At 40.6% G+C, this 19,602-nt stretch overlaps 1 protein-coding gene across 1 annotated transcript in view; it reads left to right on the top strand.

The window, feature by feature from the left end:
- LOC115170945 (sodium channel protein type 4 subunit alpha B) overlaps nt 1-12,729 on the top strand; it is a 34,640-nt gene extending 21,911 nt beyond the window's left edge. The window contains exons 16-26 of the mRNA XM_029727356.1: nt 120-566; nt 5,035-5,152; nt 5,767-5,921; nt 6,018-6,191; nt 6,332-6,454; nt 6,728-7,009; nt 7,274-7,327; nt 7,432-7,569; nt 7,719-7,823; nt 8,209-8,479; nt 8,611-12,729. Of these exons, the coding sequence (XP_029583216.1) occupies nt 120-566; nt 5,035-5,152; nt 5,767-5,921; nt 6,018-6,191; nt 6,332-6,454; nt 6,728-7,009; nt 7,274-7,327; nt 7,432-7,569; nt 7,719-7,823; nt 8,209-8,479; nt 8,611-9,884 (3,141 nt within the window). The 3' untranslated portion in view covers nt 9,885-12,729. The remainder of the gene's footprint in view (nt 1-119; nt 567-5,034; nt 5,153-5,766; nt 5,922-6,017; nt 6,192-6,331; nt 6,455-6,727; nt 7,010-7,273; nt 7,328-7,431; nt 7,570-7,718; nt 7,824-8,208; nt 8,480-8,610) is intronic.
- Nucleotides 12,730-19,602: the final 6,873 nt, after the last annotated feature.

Here is a 19,602-nt window from a genome sequence, read left to right on the forward strand (position 1 = left end):
TTGACAATATTAACCAGAAGAAATGTACATAAAAATTTCACTACCCTGGTTCAAGAACATCGGGGACAATAATAAATATTATGTGCTAAACAATCCAGTTTTTCTAACTATCCATCCAGGTGTTGAACCTCTTCTTGACCTTGCTGCTGAGCTCGTTCAGCCGTTACAACCTGGCGGCTCCAGAGGAGGACGGGGAGATGAACAACCTGCAGATCGCCACCAGCAGGATCACCAGGGGCATCGACTGGGCCAAGGCATACGTCATCAAAAAGTTCTGCATTATCATAGGCAACCAGCCTAAGGAGGATGGAGACGGTGCAAGTAATGGGGATTCGGATGGCCTCCCAAAGGACTGCTTGGCTTTGAAAAATATAAATTCCACTGACAACCCAAAGGCTGATTTGGAGATCAAAGTGCTGGATGATGTTAACCCAAGTGGATTTCTTACAAATGCGAATTTGACCCTGGATGTACCTATTGCCAAAATGGAGTCGGATGATGATGAGGATGACAGCTCTGAAGAGAAAGGAGACGGCGCAAATGAGGATGCTAAAGAGGATACTGAGGTAAGACCGTTGCATTATTGATGAGTAAAACATGACACAGATATCTGTTCCCACTAGGCACACACTGGTTGAATCGTCATTGTTTCCATGTCAGTTCAATGAAATTACGTTGAACCAACGTGGAATAGATTCTGAATTGACGTCCATGCCCAGTGGGTTATATTTTGAGCATTCATTACAAACAATATAGAGTAATCAAGACTAAGGCTTCATACAAGAGAAATAACCGATATACAAGCACATACATGCACATCATATTGTTATCATGTGCAATATTATTAATACTAGTATTTTCTATTCAGTATCAGTGTTATTGTAATACTGAAAAGATAAATAACCTTTTCCTTTTGGTACATTTTATGGGGTTTCTTATAGTCATGGCCAAATAAGCAAACTACAGTATTTTAATTCCGCTGTGACAATCAAAATAATTCTGTCTGCTGCTGACATGCAGGGTAGACTACCCACATAAAATATGTAATACTACAGTACTTAGTATAGAATTCTGTAGTAATATGTATTATACTGTGGAATACTATACTACACACTGTAGTGTCCCTTGATCATGTGTAGTACTTACTATAGAATGTTTTAGCATTCTGTAGAATACTATAGTAAATACTACAATATTATCCACCAAAAAGCTACTATAGTAAATTCTACAGTAATGTCTGCAAAAATACTTTTTTTAGCTATTGTAAATACTACAGTATTTCATTTGCAATTACCCTGCCCATTCCCATCCCCCCATATCCCAATTTGTGCCAAGTGAGAAACCTACATGCCAAGTATAGATCATATATTGTGTTCCCTATAAGTTATAGAAAAGAGGAGAAGCTCTGAACTATCCGTTCAGACCCCAGTCCTACTGACCTACATACAGGTTATGGAAAATTTGCACTTTTAGTATTTCTCCAGTAAGTTTCTCCAAGGAGAAAGCCTTCAATTCTATGTCAAATATAGTACAACTAAAACACTACAGTAAATACTATAGTATACTACAATCTGCAAAAACACATTAATTACTATACACTGTTTTCTTTAACTATATTAATTATACTACAGAACTGTATATACACTACAGTAAATACTATAGTATTCACTATATTGTTTTTGCAGACTTTAGTCGTGGCTCCCGAGTGGCACAGCAGTCTAAGGCACTGCATCTCAGTGCAAGAGGTGTCACTACAGTCCTTGGTTCAAATCCAGGCTGTATCACATCTGGCTGTGATTGGGAGTCCCATAGGGCAGTGCACAATTGGCCCAGCGTCGTCCGGCTTTAGTCGTTGTAGGTGTAACTGATGTGAAATGGCTAGCTAGTTAGCAGGGTGTGCGCTAATAGTGTTTCAATCGGTGACGTCACTCGCTCTGAGACCTTGAAGTAGTTGTTCCCCTTGCTCTGCAAGGGCCGTGGCTTTTGTGGAGCGATGGGTAACAATGCTTCGAGGGTGGCTGTTGTCGATGTGTGCGGAGGGTCCCTGGTTCAGGGCAAGGAAAGGGACGGAAGCTATACTGTTACATTGATGCTGCAAACCTGACACACACAGCTACCTGCATACTCACACACTCCTAAAGGAAACACTTCACGCCACTCATACTCCTGTGTCGGGTTACCCATCAAAATCTTTGAAAGCTAACACACCTACTTATTCAAGGTTTTTTCTTTATTTTTACTATTTTCTACATTGCAGAATAATAGGGAAATCAAACTGAAATAACACACATGGAATCATGTAGTAACCAAAAAAAAGTGTGAAAAGATTCTTCAAAGTAGCCACCCTTGATGACAGCATTGCACACTCTTGGCATTCTCTCAACCAGCTTCATGAGGTGTCACGTCGGTATGAATGAGTCGGGAGACAGGCGCAGGTATGCGTAATATTTTTTTTATTATACCCAAATTACAGCGTGCCGTGTAAAGGCACGGGGACGAAGACCAAACAAACGTTAAACAAAACAGGGTTGAAACCCAAACAAAAGAGCGAGGAGTACCTCAAATAAATAACAAGCACACAATGATTATCACACAGGACGAGACCCGTAATCATCTGCGCAATACACAATGGAACGAATGCCGAAACACACAGCACAGGTACTCGCATGAACTAACGGGCATTGTAACAATAAATCGACAGGACACTGGTAAACCAAGGGCACACAATCAATTACTAATCACTGGGAATAGGGGCCAGGTGTGTGTAATGAAAGTTCCCGGAGGGATCCGTGACATGAGGTAGTCACCTGGAATGCATTTCAATTAGCAGGTGTGCCTTGTTATTAAAAGTTAATTTGTGGAATATCTTTCCTTCTTAATGCATTTAAACCAATCAGCTGTGTTGTGAGAAGGTAGAGTTGGTATTCAGAAGATAGCCCTATTTTGTAAAATACCAAGTCCATATTATGGCCAGAACAACTGAAATAAGCAAGAGAAACAACAGTTCATCATTACTTTAAGACATGAAGGTCAGTCAATCTGGAAAAAGTCAAGAACTTTTAAAGTTTCTTCAAGTGCAGTCGCAAAAACCTTCAAGCGCTATGATGAAACTGGCTCTCATTAGGACCGCCACAGGAAAGGAAGACCCAGAGTTACCTCTGGTGCAGAGGATAAGTTCAGAGTTAACTGCATCTCAGATTGGAGCCCAAATAAATGCTTCACAGAGTTCAAGTAACAGACATCTCAACATCAACTGTTCAGAAGAGACTGTGTGAATCAGGCCTTTATGTCGAATTGCTGCAAAGAAACCTAAAGGACACCAATAAGAAGAAGAGACTTGCTTGAGCCAAGAAACATGAGCAATGGACATTAGACTGGTGGAAATCTGTCCTTTGGTCTGATGAGTCAAATTTGAAATTTGTGGAAATTTGTGGAAACTCCTTCAAGACTGTTGGAAAATCATTCCTCGTGAAGCTGGTTGAGAGAATGCCAAGTGTGTGCAAAGCTGTCATCAAGGCAAAGGGTGGCTACTTTGAAGAATCTAAAATATCAAATATATTTGGATTTGTTTAACACTTTTTTGGTTACTACATGATTCCATATGTGTTATTTCATAGTTTTGATGTCTTCACTATTATTCTACAATGTAGAAAATAATTTTTTAAACTAAGAAAAACCCTTGAATGAGCAGGTGTGTCAACTTTTGACTGACACTACCGTTCAAAAGTTTGGGGTCACTTAGAAATGTCCTTGTTTTTTAAAGAAAAGCACATGTTGTCCATTAAAATGACATCAAATTGATCATAAATACAGTGTAGACATTTAATGTTAATGACTATTGTAGCTGGAAACGGAAGATTTTTTATGGAATATCTACATAGGCGTACAGAGGCCCATTATCAGCAACCATCACTCCTGTGTTCCAATGCCATGTTATGTTAGCAAGTCCAAGTTTATCATTTTAAAAAGGATAATTGATCATTAGAAAATCCTTTTGCAATTATGTTAGCGCAGCTGAAAACTGTTGTGCTTATTAAAGAAGCAATAAAATTGTCCTTCTTTAGGCTAGTTGAGTTTCTGGAGCATCGGCATTTGTGGGTTCGATTAGACTCAAAATGGCTAGAAACAAAGACCTTTCTTCTGAAACTCGTCAATCTATTCTTGTTCTGAGAAATATAGGCTATTCCATGCAAGAAGTTGCCAAGAAACTGAAGATCTCGTACAACGCTGTGTACTACTCCCTTCACAAAACAGCGCAAACTGGCTTTAACCAGAATAGAAAGAGGAGTGGGAGGCCCCGGTGCACAACTGAGCAAGAGGACAAGTACATTAGTGTCTAGTTTGAGAAATAGACGCCTCACAAGTCCTCAACTGGCAGCTTCATTAAATAGTACCTTGCAAAACACCAGTCTCAACGTCAACAGTGAAGAGGCGACTCTTATTTCAAAACACGAATAAGACACATCTTGACGAATTATCAGACAGTGCATATTGACAGTATAAATAAACAAAGCCAGTCTTTTTTTCATAATAACTCACAGTTAGCATAACATTATTGAATTGCAATTTATATTTACGTTCTTCTGTGCAAGGGTTGAATAATTATTTGGAGCTGACATGCTTACAAACTTTAAGAGACTGTAGGGCGACAGTTGCTATGTCCTACTTCTTTCCCACAGTGTGTTTACTCATTAATATAATGTGACAAGCTGCACTGTATGTGAAAAGAGAGATACCATATGAATCTGTGACTGGGCAAGGAGTTATAGGCACATAGGTAACTTAAATCATTCCTCCTCTAACTAATCTATATACGTTGTGCGGTGTCCCAGGAATATCTGCTCAGAACAGTGACTAAATAAAGGTCCTAGTAAATTGATGATACATTTCATGTCTCTCAATCCAACCCAGATTAAACTCCGAGTTCAAGATTAAAATGTGAACTATCCCTTTAATTAAATTGTATGTTTTTTTTTTTGTTTTTACAAATGGGATATCCCAGATTATCTAATACAGATGTCTCTCTCACTACAGCTAAGGAAACATATTGCACAGGACAATGCCTCTTTGATCTGCAGGACAGTGGACAATCCCCCTGAAGTGGAGAAAGAAGAGGCAAATCCCACCAGCCCTGAGAACTGCTGGACTGAGAGTAAGAGAATCTCCCTCTTACAGGCTTGATGCTACCATGGGAGTCAATATACACTAAACAAAAATATAAATGCAACATGTAAAGTGTTGGTCCCATGTTCCATGAGCTGAAATAAAAGATCCCAGAAATATAACTCAGTAAAATCTTTGAAATTGTTGCATTTCTATTTTTGTTCAGTATACTGTAGCTAACCTACATCAGCCTCCAATGATTTACTTAGTTGTTCCGGAGGAGTATACTGTAGCTAACCTACATCAGCCTCCAATGATTTACTTAGTTGTTCCGGAGGAGAGAGGGAGAGAGAGCAGGGCTCGCTTACTTAGTGTACTTTTGATTGAGTCATGTTGTGTTTCCCTGGCTGATAAGACAATGACTATATTGCCTATTTAAATGGAGGTTCCCTGTATGGTTCGAATGGTAGAATACACTTTAAGTGAACATGAATTCATTAGCACCCCTCTCATCTCCATGAATGAGCGTTATTTTTTTCACCTGCATTGATTGTACTTCTGAAATGCCTGACTTGACAAATGTGGATAGTACTGATAGATGGGGTGCGAGGGTTGTTTTGCCTAATCTTCCTCATATGTTCTCCTTCCTCAAATCTCTGATAGAATGTATTGGACGATGCTCTTGCCTTGATTGTGACATCACCACGGGCAAAGGAAAAACTTGGTGGAACTTCAGGAAGACATGCTTCCTCATTGTGGAGCACAACTACTTTCAGTCCTTTATCATCTTCATGATCCTGATAAGTAGTGGAGCTTTGGTGAGATAGAGTGATGCCTTCTTTCAGTGCAATGCGGATACCGACATACGGTGTTTTGAAACAACTGTCCATGATATTTTGCTCAATTCTTCACAGGCTTTTGAAGACATACACATTGAACAGCGCAGGACCATGAAAGTCATCCTGGAATATGCTGATCAAGTCTTCACCTACGTGTTCATTATTGAGATGCTCTTGAAGTGGGTGGCTTACGGATTCCAGGCCTACTTCACAAATGCATGGTGCTGGCTGGACTTCCTCATTGTGGATGTAAGTCAAAGTAATAGCCCGAGCCCATCTGGGTAGTGCATCCTCGTCATAAGCTATATTTTATATTTTCAACATTATCAATATTTGAGTTCCTTTGAGAAAGCTAATCTTCACATGTCATCACATCCCAAATCTCCTAGGTGTCTATGATTAGTTTAACAGCTAACATCCTGGGCTACGCTGAACTTGGGCCAATCAAATCTCTTCGAAAGTTACGGGCTTTGCGGCCCCTCCGCACCCTGTCCAGATTTGAGGGAATGAGGGTGAGTGAGTCGTCTTTTACAAGTCGAGAAAACTGAAATAAGAGTGGTGGTGTATTTGATGAGTCCCGAACATGTAAATCTGTGGCCTTAGAAATGAAATGCATTTGTTGATACATTTTCGAGAATTGATCAACAATGCAAAGTGTATTTCACTCCAATGAGTCTCAGCAGTTCAACATGAATCCCTTTTTACATACTGTACAAGCTCTGCTTTTACTAGGGATTTGATTGGCAGGTTCTCTCAAATTTGGGCACATGATTTCCTTTCCACAGGTGGTGGTGAACGCTCTGGTGGGGGCCATTCCTTCCATCGTCAATGTGCTTCTATTGTGCGCCATCTTCTGGCTCATCTTCAGCGTCATTGGAGTCAACATGTTTGCTGGGAAGTACTACTACTGCTTCAACACCACGTCTGAGGAGATATTCTCTGCTGAAGTTGTGAACAACAGGACCGAATGCTTACAACTAATGGAGGGTAATAACGACGTGCGCTGGATGAACTCAAAGATCAACTTTGACAGCGTGGCCATGGGCTACCTTTCCCTCCTGCAAGTAGTGAGTTTCAAAACAAGTTGCTTACTAATCATATAGCCTACTACTCAATCAAATGTGTTTTATAAAGCCCTTCTTACATCAGCTGATGTCACAAAGTGCTGTACAGAAACCCAGCCTAAAACCCCAAAGAGCAAGCAATGCAGGTGTTGAAGCTCTGTTGTATAGTTGAAGTTGTTTGAAGTGGTAATACGGGTGTTGGCCTGTGTTACATGTAGCCTACTGTTTCTTAAAGCATACATTTTTTTTCTCATTTTTTTCTCTCAGGCAACATTTAAAGGATGGCTGGGTATAATATATAGCGCTGTGGATTCACGTATGGTAAGACAATTCCTTCTTAATACTATAATAATAATTATTATACGCTTTGAAATGAGTATGAAAACAACCTAATTTCTTATGATTGTATCCTCTCTGTCAACAAGGTGGAAGATCAACCCGTGTATGAGGATAATGTTTACATGTACATCTACTTTGTCATATTCATCATCTTTGGGGCCTTCTTCATGCTGAATCTCTTCATTGGTGTCATTATCGACAACTTCAACCAACAAAAAAAGAAGATAAGTAGCCTTCCTACAGCATAATGTCACGAAATAGCAAACACAGCATGCAAGCCTTTCTAAAACATTATCACAACAACACTATACACATATAAATTACACGTTTCTTTAGATGACATGCACATGAAAATAACTGTATGTCTCTATACTTTGGAGGGAAAAATATTTTCATGACAGAGGAACAGAATAAATACTACAATGCCATGAAAAAGCTTGGTTCCAAGAAGCTACAGAAACCCATTCCTAGACCCAAGGTAAGCACCTGCTTTAGTTACTGGCAAACTGCCTAAAGATGTAGAACAAAAGAGTATGTATTCCATACCATCTACTGTAGATGCTATACCAGCCCTTACACATCAGTTAGGCGACAGTGTTCTTAGTTCAAATACAACTGTATCATCACCAATGTTTAAGAAGAGCATTTTAAGTTAAATACGGTACCACTCAATGAGAAGGTATTGGCCAGGCTTTATCACCATCTGCTCTTGTCCGCTTCTGTTCCTCCCTTATGAAGATAACAGTATGTCTCTATACTTTGGAGGGAAAGTTATTTTCATGTGCATGTCATTGACCTAACATACCTCTAATTCACTCTTTTGTCCTATCCTTCTCTTGGTCTCTATTGATTGGCGGTTGAAGAACAAATTCGCAGGCATTATTTATGACCTGATCACCCAACAATTCTTTGAGATCTTCATTATTGTGCTGATCTGCCTCAGCATGGTACCGATGATGGTGGACTCGGAAGACCAGAGCGAGGAGAAGGATAAAATCCTCTTCTTCATCAACCTGGCGTTTATCTTCATCTTCATCGCAGAGTGTATCCTCAAGTTGATCGGACTGCGGCAATATTATTTTACCGTCGGATGGAATATTTTAGATTTTGTCGTTGTCATTCTCTCCATCCTCGGTGAATATGAAGAAATTACTGTATTCATTAGTCATGTAGCTACAGAATTCTTTATTTTTGCTGAAATGAAACATGATTGAACATAGTAATAAGAATGAAAACTAAAATGTATTTTTTTTCCCCCATTCCAGGTTTACTGCTGGCAGACATTATAGAGAAGTATTTTGTCTCACCTACCCTTTTCCGTGTCGTAAGACTGGCCAGGATTGGTCGAGTTCTGAGACTTATCCGAGGAGCTAAAGGCATCCGGACACTGTTGTTTTCCCTGAGGATGTCACTTCCAGCTATCTTCAACATTGGGCTCGTGCTCTTCCTCATCATGTTTATCTTCTCCATTTTTGGAATGTCCAACTTTGCGTATGTCAAGAAGGAGGCGGGAATAGACGATATGTTCAATTTTGAAACGTTTGGCAACAGTATCATTTGTCTGTTCGTGATCACAACCTCAGCCAATTGGGATGGTGTCCTCTCACCCATGCTGAATAGTGCACCTCCGGCCTGTGACCCGGACGTGGAAAATCCAGGCACAGATGTAAGAGGCAACTGCGGCAGCTTTGGTTGGGGAATTTGTTTTATCTGCAGCTACATCATCATGTGTTTCTTTCTTATGGTCAACATGTACATTGCCATCATCCTTGAGAACTTCAATGTTGCCATAGAGGAGAGCGGCGACCCGCTGTGTGAGGAAGACTTTGAGATGTTCTATGAGACCTGGGAGAAGTTCGACCCTGACGCGTCACAATTCATCGCCTACGACATTTTGTCGGAGTTCTGTGACACGCTTAAAGACCCGCTCAGGATCCCCAAACCCAACGCAATCAAGCTGATCACCATGGACCTTCCCATTGTCCCTGGGGATAAGATCTACTGTCTGGACATCCTGCGGGCGCTGACCACAGAGGTGCTGGGAGAATCAGGGGAGATGGACGCCATGAAGGAGAGCATGGAGGAGAAGTTCATGGCCAACAAGCCCTTTAAAGTGTCATGCAAGCCAATCACCACCACCCTGAGGCGAAAGCAGGAGGTGGTAGCAGCTGTTGTTATTCAGAGAGCCTATCGTAAGCGTCTGCTGAGAAGTTCGATGAATCTCGCTTCCTACAAGTACCGTGAGAAGAAAGAGTTAACCAAGGAGGACGAAGCGCCTCCAGAGCAGGAGGGAATGATTGCCATCAGGATGAGCAAACTGTATGGAAGCCAACAATCACTCGGAGTGGATGAAACCATTGTAGATATGGATTCTTATGTAAATCGGGAGAGAAAAGAACTGACAGCGACACAACCTCCTGCGGAGACTACTGAAGCGCCGCCGCCTGTGGAGCTTCAGAACGAGATCATCTCGCACTCTGCCCCCTTTGCCATCCCGGCCTCAACCCATAACTCACAGCTGAAAGAGTCCCATGTTTGAATAGCTAGTGCAGCCAATGGATAAACACTGCATCATCATGGTCTTCTGCCTTTGACGATGAGACTGCTTCTTCATCTCCAAAGTCCAACGTTGGCATGTTTGGCTTGGGTCAGAGTCTGAGTTTCTTGCTAACTAAGTCTTTGAGGGACACATTGAGCCCAGCCCACTGAATCCAAGAGATTGCATAGAGATGATGATAACGAATATAGCAGTCAATGTTAGTTGATGTTGATGATAACCTGAAATGTATTGACTGAGAAATCATAGCTATTGTTGGCAAGACAATCACCAAAGCCTGAGCTGAACGTTTGGGCCCATTTATGGGCCCATTTATGGATGCAAGCCCAGTTGTGGTAGCAGACCCCTTGTAATATATAGTTGAGATCAATTGAGAATTAAATAACCTAAGAGATAGGTAGCAAGATAATAATAAGTGAATTAAACTCCACCTCACAAGTGAGTAGGGACCTGACTCCTATGGTTTTACTCTTAACACAAAAACATACCTTTTAGTCCCCTGAAAGTCATTTAATAAATATGTTCCTTTTTGTATTTTTTATACCTTTTTTATTCAGCTCGTTGGGTTGACAGGTAGCCTAGTGGTTCGAGCGTTGGACCAGTAACTGAAAGGTTGCTAGATTGAATCCCAAGCTGACAAGGTAAAAATCTGTCGTTCTGCCCCTGAACAAGGCAGTTAAACCACTGTTCCTAGGCCGTCATTGTAAATAAGAATTTGTTCTTAACTGACTTGCCTAGTTAAATAAATAAAAATATTCTACTGCACTTGCAGTATTAATTGCAACAAAAAAGGCAAGCAATATTCTCATCTGTATCTTCAAAGTTTAAATATGACTCCAAAAACAGGATTCTCAAGAAGTATTCGTTTTTTCATATGGAATCTGACTTTTGGTACCTGTGTCATTTTAATCTAAACTTTTATGACTTCCCTATAATTTTCCAAATACCAGTACAAGAACGTCAAATAAAAATGTTAAATATATTTTTTATTGAATACAATTGTATTTTGAAGTTATTATTTGTCTGGAGTTTGGTTTGATGTATTTGGCCAACACTTTTGTGTGTTCATTTTAAGGTATTAAAGCAAATACTAACACTGGGATTTAGAGTATATACAAAGTATTTTATATATTTTTTTTACCCCAAATATATTTAATAATGCCTTTAACATCTGAAAATGAGAACACTTTAATGAAAAAACAGGTTTAGAAAACAGATTGAGAAATGATTTGCGTTTGCAATAAGGATCGGACCCCTTTTCTCAATTTTCACCTAAAATGACATACCCAAATCTAACTGTGAAAGTAATGTAGGAGAATATTATATTAGATCTGGTAAAAGATAACACAAAGAAAAAAACATGCGTTTTTTTTTGTACCACCATCTTTGAAATGCAAGAGAAAGGCCATGATGTATTTTTCCAGCCCAGGCGCAATTTAGATTTTGGAAATGTTTTTGGTTACTTACACCCTCATGCTAATCACATTAGCTCAATCAACCGTCCCACGGGACACACACACACACACCCCTATCACGTAGAAGTTAACTAATTCTGCTGAATAACAATTAATTTGTCAAATTTTTACAAGGTCAGTTCTTTTATTGTCGAATTTCTTAATTTTCTGTATATTTTCCTTTGATTTTATTTTTAAGGAAATTAACTTTCCTTTTTAGCTTTTCTCATTGTAGTAACACAAGTAACCTACTGTAGTAACACAAGTACTACTAACAGTGTTCGGTTTTTAATCTGCAATTATTTGCGCTATTAAGCAGTATGATAGAAATTAATAATTACATATTTTCACAATAGTTGCACATGCTGAAAATGTACTGGTCCGTTTATTGGAACATGGGGCTTGTAACACCAGAGTTGTTGTTTTTGATTTTCACAAGGGGCACATACTATACGTGTTAACTGAGTCACTTCGGATAAAAGCTTCAGCTAGAATGACCATACAAGTCATAACACAGAAATATCTTAATCATGGGAATACAGTAGGAAAGCACTTTGAAACATTGTACTAGAGAATGAAGCCTTGTTAGGAATGCAGCTTATTCATTAAAAAGTGTGATGTTAACTACTTTTTAATTATACTTTAATATCAATCTCACCTAAATGTGTGTACAGTATCTTACACAATCTCTGTCTGGAGAGGCACATTTTACAATAGATACTAATTCATTCCGATAAGCACAATCAAGCACACTGCAATTTCTTTGGGAAACTTGTATTGTAAATGCATGGATTAATTACACATGCATGGAACATTCTTGAAACAATGTGTGGAGGACAACTTAGGTAACATAACTACATTTTCTGTTTATTTCAGGGATTCAATCATTCTAACCAGTTTTTAAGGACAAATAAGGACAAATACTAAGCTAGCAACTGCATACTTTTGTACGTTTTTGTTAAACCAAGTGTGCCTATTTGTAGTGCTACCTACAACAGCAGTTCATCCAAAGGGAGACTGGTTTGCCTGTAAATCATGTTCTACGCACTGTGTGAACATTCAAGCAGAGGACCTTGGAATTGTGAAATGTAAATAACAGATGTCATGCACCATTGTTTACAATAGTAATACTGTGTGAAAGTGATAGAGAAGGACGGTTATATTGCATTTTTTACTGGCCTGTAAACATTATATGTTCACTGCTCAATTGTGGAGGATTTTGGAGATTGTATTACTTTGTATTGTCGATATGAAGAGTGTTTAATTCATGTAATGATAAACTATAAATGCAAATACACACCAGTACATATTATGCTTTACAATTTTACTTTTTAACAATTCTAATACATTTTTAATAAAAAAAGAAAGATGTGTTTGGGTGCTCTGCCAGTTGTATTGTATCACACAAATATTTTTGGAGGGATCTTTATGATGTATTTGTTCACAAGTATGCTGTATATGCCATCTGCTGGACAACTATACAAGCCATAACTTTCCTGCCAAACATGAGTAGCTTTCAAGTATCTCACTTTTACCAGTCACGACACCTTTGTTCCCAGTTATGATCAATAACAATTTCCAGATGTGACATATACAAGAGTATATGCAGTATCTTGAGCATTTGGGAATTCTGAGATTTAGATTTAGTTAGTATTTCTATTTCTAGTGGGTGGTGCTTAACCAGCAGTCAGATATCTATTTAAACCTTTAGTTTAAGGCCTTAGTTCCCAGTCCATAAATAGTCTCACTTTATTATTGTGCATCAAAGATATCGATTAGATAGTTCTCACAGCCATACCATAGCTTAATCTGTGATGTAAAATACTTACAGTATACAGGATATCATGCACTAAATATTGTAAAATTCCCTTATGTAAGACCTGAATTTTTTTTTTTTTTTCTCTTTATTTAACTAGGCAAGTCAGTTAAGAACAAATTCTTATTTTCAATGACAGCCTACCAGGGAACGGTGGATTAACTGCCTTGTTCAGGGGCAGAAAGACAGATTTGTACCTTGTCAGCTCAGGGATTCAAACGTGCAACCTTTCAGTTACTAGTCCAATGCTCTAACCACTAGGCTACGCTGCCAAATACAGTATGGTAAATAGCTAAACAACTTCTTTGTTCAATGATGAATGTATAATTAAACTCAAGAGAAAACAGGATTTGTAATTAAAACAGTGGTAGAACATTGTTTGTTTCCTGCCAACGCTATCAATGCAGCATTACGTTTCCAAAACAAAACAGAGCGCTGTGTTACAGGTGCTGAACTTTTGTTGTGTTTACTTCACACGAAAAGTGTAAGTGTATGCGTGTGTGTGTGTAAGTGTGCTGCATGCTTGTGTGTATGTGATTGGAGGGGAATAGCATGGCCTTGGAGTGGTATGGATTTTGCCCAATGTAGTGAGACTAGAGAAGCACTGGCAGGGCTTGTCCTGTCAACACGTGGAATCTCTTCCGAACAAGAGTCCGAGCAGCTCAACAACAGAGGAGACAGATGTTTTGATGGAAGACGGAGGGGGGACAGAGAGAGGATCAGAGGAGAGGGTATGCCCCCTTTGGGACCAGCTGGTGCATGGTACCCACTGTAGGTACCATTCCACCGCTCTGATGAGACGTAAAAATGTCAGCCATAAAACATGACACCATTTATAACCAAACCACATGTCTACTACAAATTAGGGGTAAATGCCTACAAAATACTTACAGTAGCAATCGACTTTGTGGAGTGAAGCTATGATACACCTTACACTCTTCTAAGTAAAAGTGCCTGGAAGAACCCTCTGGGTTGCTTGGAAAAAGGTTCCTAGAGGTTCCAAAAGGGTCTTAAAAGAACCCATCTCTAAAAGGTTCAAACCGGAGCCTTTTAGTGATGGGAGGGGTAAAAAAATGTGACCTTTTCAATACTTTATTGTAGAGGTGGCAGCCTATCACATTGGAGGCGTGGCTTATTTGAGGCATGGCTTTCAGATAGTTATTTTTCGTCACCCGTTAGCATAAATGTCATTCATGTTCATCATATTAAGTGTACAGTGCAAATGTAAAATGTCCCTTGAATATTTACGCATATTACATTTTCTAATATAATATTAACATTGATGATTATATACAATAAAGTGGTAACTATTCCAACTTTGGAATTTGCATAGGCCAAAGAGGAACTCATTGAAGCTACAAAACTGTCAGTGTTCAACCTTAACATGTGACGGCAATAGAACAGAACAGATGAACAGCAGTGACATTTACTCTAAAGGGTGGCCCTACTAAGCCACTGCCCCACTCCAGGTTTCCTCCAGGATGAACCCTTCACTAACAACGGTTCCTTGAGGATCTCCAGGTTTTCGAGTCACCACTTATTCTAGTATAGGGGACAGATGTTCCAAATGTAACAATTTTTTTTTAAGCTACTTCAAAAGGGTCACGCAAAATGTTTTATCTTAAGATAAGAGCGAGTTGTTACTTGTGTTAAGTTAATCTCATGAATCAGCTCTGTATAGCCAAGGCCTATTTGCGGCAGCTTTGCGTATGTACTGTCCACCGTGAGGAGATGAAACCCTTCCAGAAGTGACATTGGATGGCAAAAAAAGTTGTTTGTTTGTTGATAGACAACACCAGCCGCCGTTTTCCTCGTTCCAACATCTACCACAAATTGTCATGTTATATTTTTTTAAGACGTCAGGAGCAGAAGTAACAGTCTCAAATGTTAATAGGATAGATCCTTGATAGTTGTCTAAAATAGTTATTGGAGTCACATCTAAAAAGGGACACGAAACAGCCCTCTACATTCACTTTGCACTTTCAGGAGAAGGTGGGCAGATGGGTGGGTGTAATAGAGACATCTGGAATCGGGATCATTCAACTCTGCCCCCTCTTCACGCCCCCCCCCCCCCCTTTCCTATTCATAGAACGCATTAGAAAAAACGCGGCCCTGTGGCGTGGTGAGGGAAACATAACCATTCATTAATGTGGAATGACACTGAACTCCGCCCGCTGCTTTGCTGTTCACCCTTTGTCCTTTCCCTTTCCCCATTAGCTGCTAAGGAAATGCATGGGTGATTAGCTAGCTAGCTACCTACTCTACCACGTGACTGACTCACTCCCAGCTCCACTAACAGGGGCGTCACCAGAGTTTCATAACATTCGGGGCTCAGCCCTTGCATGCATAGCATTGTATTTGCGGGTTGGAGAAAAATTGCCTTTTCTAAAATAATTTCATGCAATTGTAAATAATTCTACATGACTGGAGACATTACAAGATTGTTTTTAAATACCACACAAATGATCAAACTGACAGGCCACTCTGACACTGTCATACCGGGATCAACAAAACGAACGACCATGTCTTAAATGCAACCAATAGCATATAGGCCAATGAAAAGAATAGAGACACAGATCTTACAATATGAGGAGGAAATTATGGTCCACCAACTTTCCAGTGGCACTCACTCATCCACACAGGTTTTTACCCGCAATTGTGTTTTGAAATATTGCGAAAGGCCTTTTAACTGCTGCCTTCTGTTCATTGACAGCCACTTTGACAGCCACGACTCAACAATCAGCTGTTTGATATTTCCCGTGGGCTGCCCAGTTGCCGGCTTTCTGACAATAGGCTTACATGCGCTGATGATGTGACAAAACAAAATCGACAGCAATTTTCTTTTAAAGAAGCTATTGATCATCTGTGGGTAAATTATGCTCTCTGGTATGGTATTTTCAATTATTTAATTTATTTCTGTACAGACATGAATAATTATAGAATTAGGCACATTTATTTAAATGTATCTGCAGCACTTCCAGCACCACTTCCCACTGATATTTTGTTCTTCCATGCTCTGTGCTCTACCCAATGCAAAATAATCAACACTTAGTATTAATTCAATGGATTGTGGTCAGTAGGCTGTGTGACTAAAACGCATCAGAAAAGTATTGGAAAGTTCAGGAAAACATTAGGGAAACTCATCAGGTAGGCTATATAGGCCTAATTGTGTGTGTGTAGAGAACATCTGCATTGCTTTCAATTCGCTAGATGAATGATCATGAGCACTCAACTAAACTTAGCTAACATTCTCAACTAAACTTAGCTAACAACTGACCATCTAGTTGACCACGCGCGGCAATTGCTTTACATTTATTATAACGGTTGGATGACTTTGGGAGTTTCGCGTAACCATGGTTCTACGAACTAAGTGACGCATTCAGTGTATATATTTGTTTTCAGCAGCAGCAGCAGCAGCGCAAAAGAGTCAGGGTTTACCCAAAATCATTCAGGGCTAAAGCCCCGCAAGCCCGGTCGTGGTGACGTCCCTGTCCATCAAACAACCAAACAACAAACAACATGTTGCTTGATCGGATAACAAAGTACGGGGACAGGAGACCTCGCTGGGTGTCACAGCACGTTTACAGGACCCCGGCAGAACACTCTGGGAGACATTGGACATGTGCCAGCAAATACCGAAGCCTGGCAGTCTTCCCACACTTAAATACGCCCCTGAACGGTATCCTCTCTGAAGATGCCGAGGGTGACAGTGAGCACAGAGCAGCGTAAGCACATTCTCTGACCGGCGTGTCTATATATATCTTGTCATTTTAAATGACCCACTGCTTGTCTTGCTGCTCCTCCGCTCTGTGTCTGGATGTCGATAGGGGATTCTATAGTATCACATCCTCATATTCTATTCTGCTGAAAGATCTTAATCAAAGTTCAAGACGGACAGTGGTGATGGAAGGCCTGGTGGTTGTGAAGAATCAAAATTCAGCTTGGACATTGTCTTTGACATTCACTCTTTGGAGTAGGATGTTTAGCAGGCTACATTTGATCAGGATGAAAACAAATCTCATGAGTTAGGCTAATACACTACATGGCCAAAAGTATATGGATACCCCTTCAAATTAGTGGATTTGGCTAGTACAGCCACACCCGTTGCAAGTGTATAAAATCGAGCACACAGCCAAACAATCTCCATAGACAAACATTGGCAGTAGAATGGCCTGTACTGAAGAGCTCAGTGACTTTCAACGTGGCACTGTCATAGGATGACACCTTTCCAACAAGTCAGTTTGTCTCATTTCTGCCCTGCTAGAGCTGCCCCAGTCAACTGTAAATGTTATTATTGTGAAGTGGAAACGTCTAGGAGCAACAACAGATCAGCCGCGAAAGTGGTTGGCCACACAAGTTCACAGAACGGGACTGCCGAGTGCTGAAGCGCATAAATATCGCCTGTCCTCGGTTGCAATACTCAACACCGAGTTCCAAACTGCCTCTGAAAGCAACGTCACCACAATAACTGTTCGTCGGTAGCTTCATGAAATGGATTTCCATGGCCGAGCAGCCACACACAAGCCTGAAATCACCATGAGAAATGCCAAGCGTTAGCTGGAGTTGTGCAAAGCTAGCCGCCATTGGGACTCTGGAGCGGTGGAAACACGTCCTATGGAATGATGAATCATGCTTCACCATCTGGCAGTCCAACGGACTAATCTGGGTTTGGAGAATACTACCTGCCCCAATGCATAGTGCCATCTGTAAAGTTTGGTGGAGGAGGAATAATGGTCTAGGGCTGTTTTTCATGGTTCGGGCTAGGCCCCTTAGTTCCAATGAAGGGAAATCTTAACGCTACAATGACATTCTAGATGATTCTGTGCTTCCAACTTTGTGACAACAGTTTGTGGAAGGCCCTTTCCTGTTTCAGCATGACAATGCCCCTGTACACAAAGCGAGGTCCATACAGAAATGGTTTGTCGAGATTGGTGTGGAAGAACTTGACTGGCCTGCACAGACACCTGACCTCAACACCATCAAACAACTTTGGGATTAATTGGAACGCCGACTGCGAGCCAAGCCTAATCGCCCAACATCAGTTCCTAACCTCACTAATGCTCTTGTGGCTGAATGGAAGCAAGTCCCCTCAGCAATGTTCCAAAATCGAATGGAAAGCCTTCCCAGAAGAGTGGAGGCTGTTGTAGGAGCAAAGTGGGGACCAACTCCATACTAATGCCCATAATTTTGGAATGGGATTTTCGACAAGCAGGTGTACACATACTTTTTTGTGTATCCAACTACTGCACAACTGTAACATGTCAAGAACAGAAACTGCGAATCAATATCAGGAGCTGACATTTGATTTACATAAGAGTATTCACAAGGTAAAACTTTTCCCCCCTGACCATGCACTTATCCTCTCTCATTAAGTTTAATCAATTGCCACCTGGGGGCCAATGATAGAACTGCAAGTCCTGTCAAACTGAAGACACCGCTGATAGGTTAACTTGGTGATAACGTTCTCAGAGACACTTCTCTCCTGACACACACACACTCAACACATCTTGTAGAAATAACATTAATACTTTTTTTTTTTTTAAAGCAAGTTAAAACAGTATTCTGCGCAATGGATTTGACAAAATGTCCACATGAACGGTCAAGGGAGGAAGATACAATCTGTGAACGACAAGATCTAAAGAAAGGGAAAATGTTGAAAATGTTCCATTAGGACAAATCTCAAATGTTGACCATTGCTTTTGCTATTCCTTCTTATAGCTCCTGCTATAGTCTCTGGCACAGCGGAATGAATAGCATAGAAGGCATGAAGACATCTTGGCCTGGGACCAAACACTGCGAGACTATAGGGGCCAGGGACGGTCACTCTTTGCCAGGGGGAAAGAGTGACCAGAGGGTGGGGGGAGCGTTGGTGTTTGCTACGGGGGCCATGGACTTTTCCGCTCCAAGTCATTGTCAGGATTTCAGGTTCAGGTTTCGGATGTGCATATCACCTTTGATTGCGTCAGGGTCTCACCGGCTTGTTTGACAGAGTGGTGGAGGGTCGTGTACCTCGCCTGGGAAGATGCCATTTGCCATTTCATTGGAATTGAGCAGCGGAGGCTGAACTGAGTGATATAATCACCCACTGGCACCTAGCTGCAGTTTCGTTCCTTAGAACAGTGTAGACGTAGCTCACGTTTATCCCCTTGATGTAAATCCAAACACTATATCTAGGTAAGTGTAACAAGACAACCCACTGGGCACAGACGCCAATTCAACGTCTTGTCCACGTTGGTTCAACGTAATTTCATTTCACGGAGAGGTATTATAGTACGCCATTACACTTCCTACCTATAAAGGTCAGTGTGATGCGGCACAGAGGCCCAGGCAGAGTTGGAGTGAGTTCCAACCACATCACAACGGTTATATGTGGCAACCCCATAAGCACATGCAGATGTACGTAGACATTCTCCACTCAGTAGCTGTTCTT

This window comes from Salmo trutta, chromosome 32 (assembly GCF_901001165.1).
Source record: "Salmo trutta chromosome 32, fSalTru1.1, whole genome shotgun sequence".
NCBI lineage: Eukaryota > Metazoa > Chordata > Actinopteri > Salmoniformes > Salmonidae > Salmo > Salmo trutta.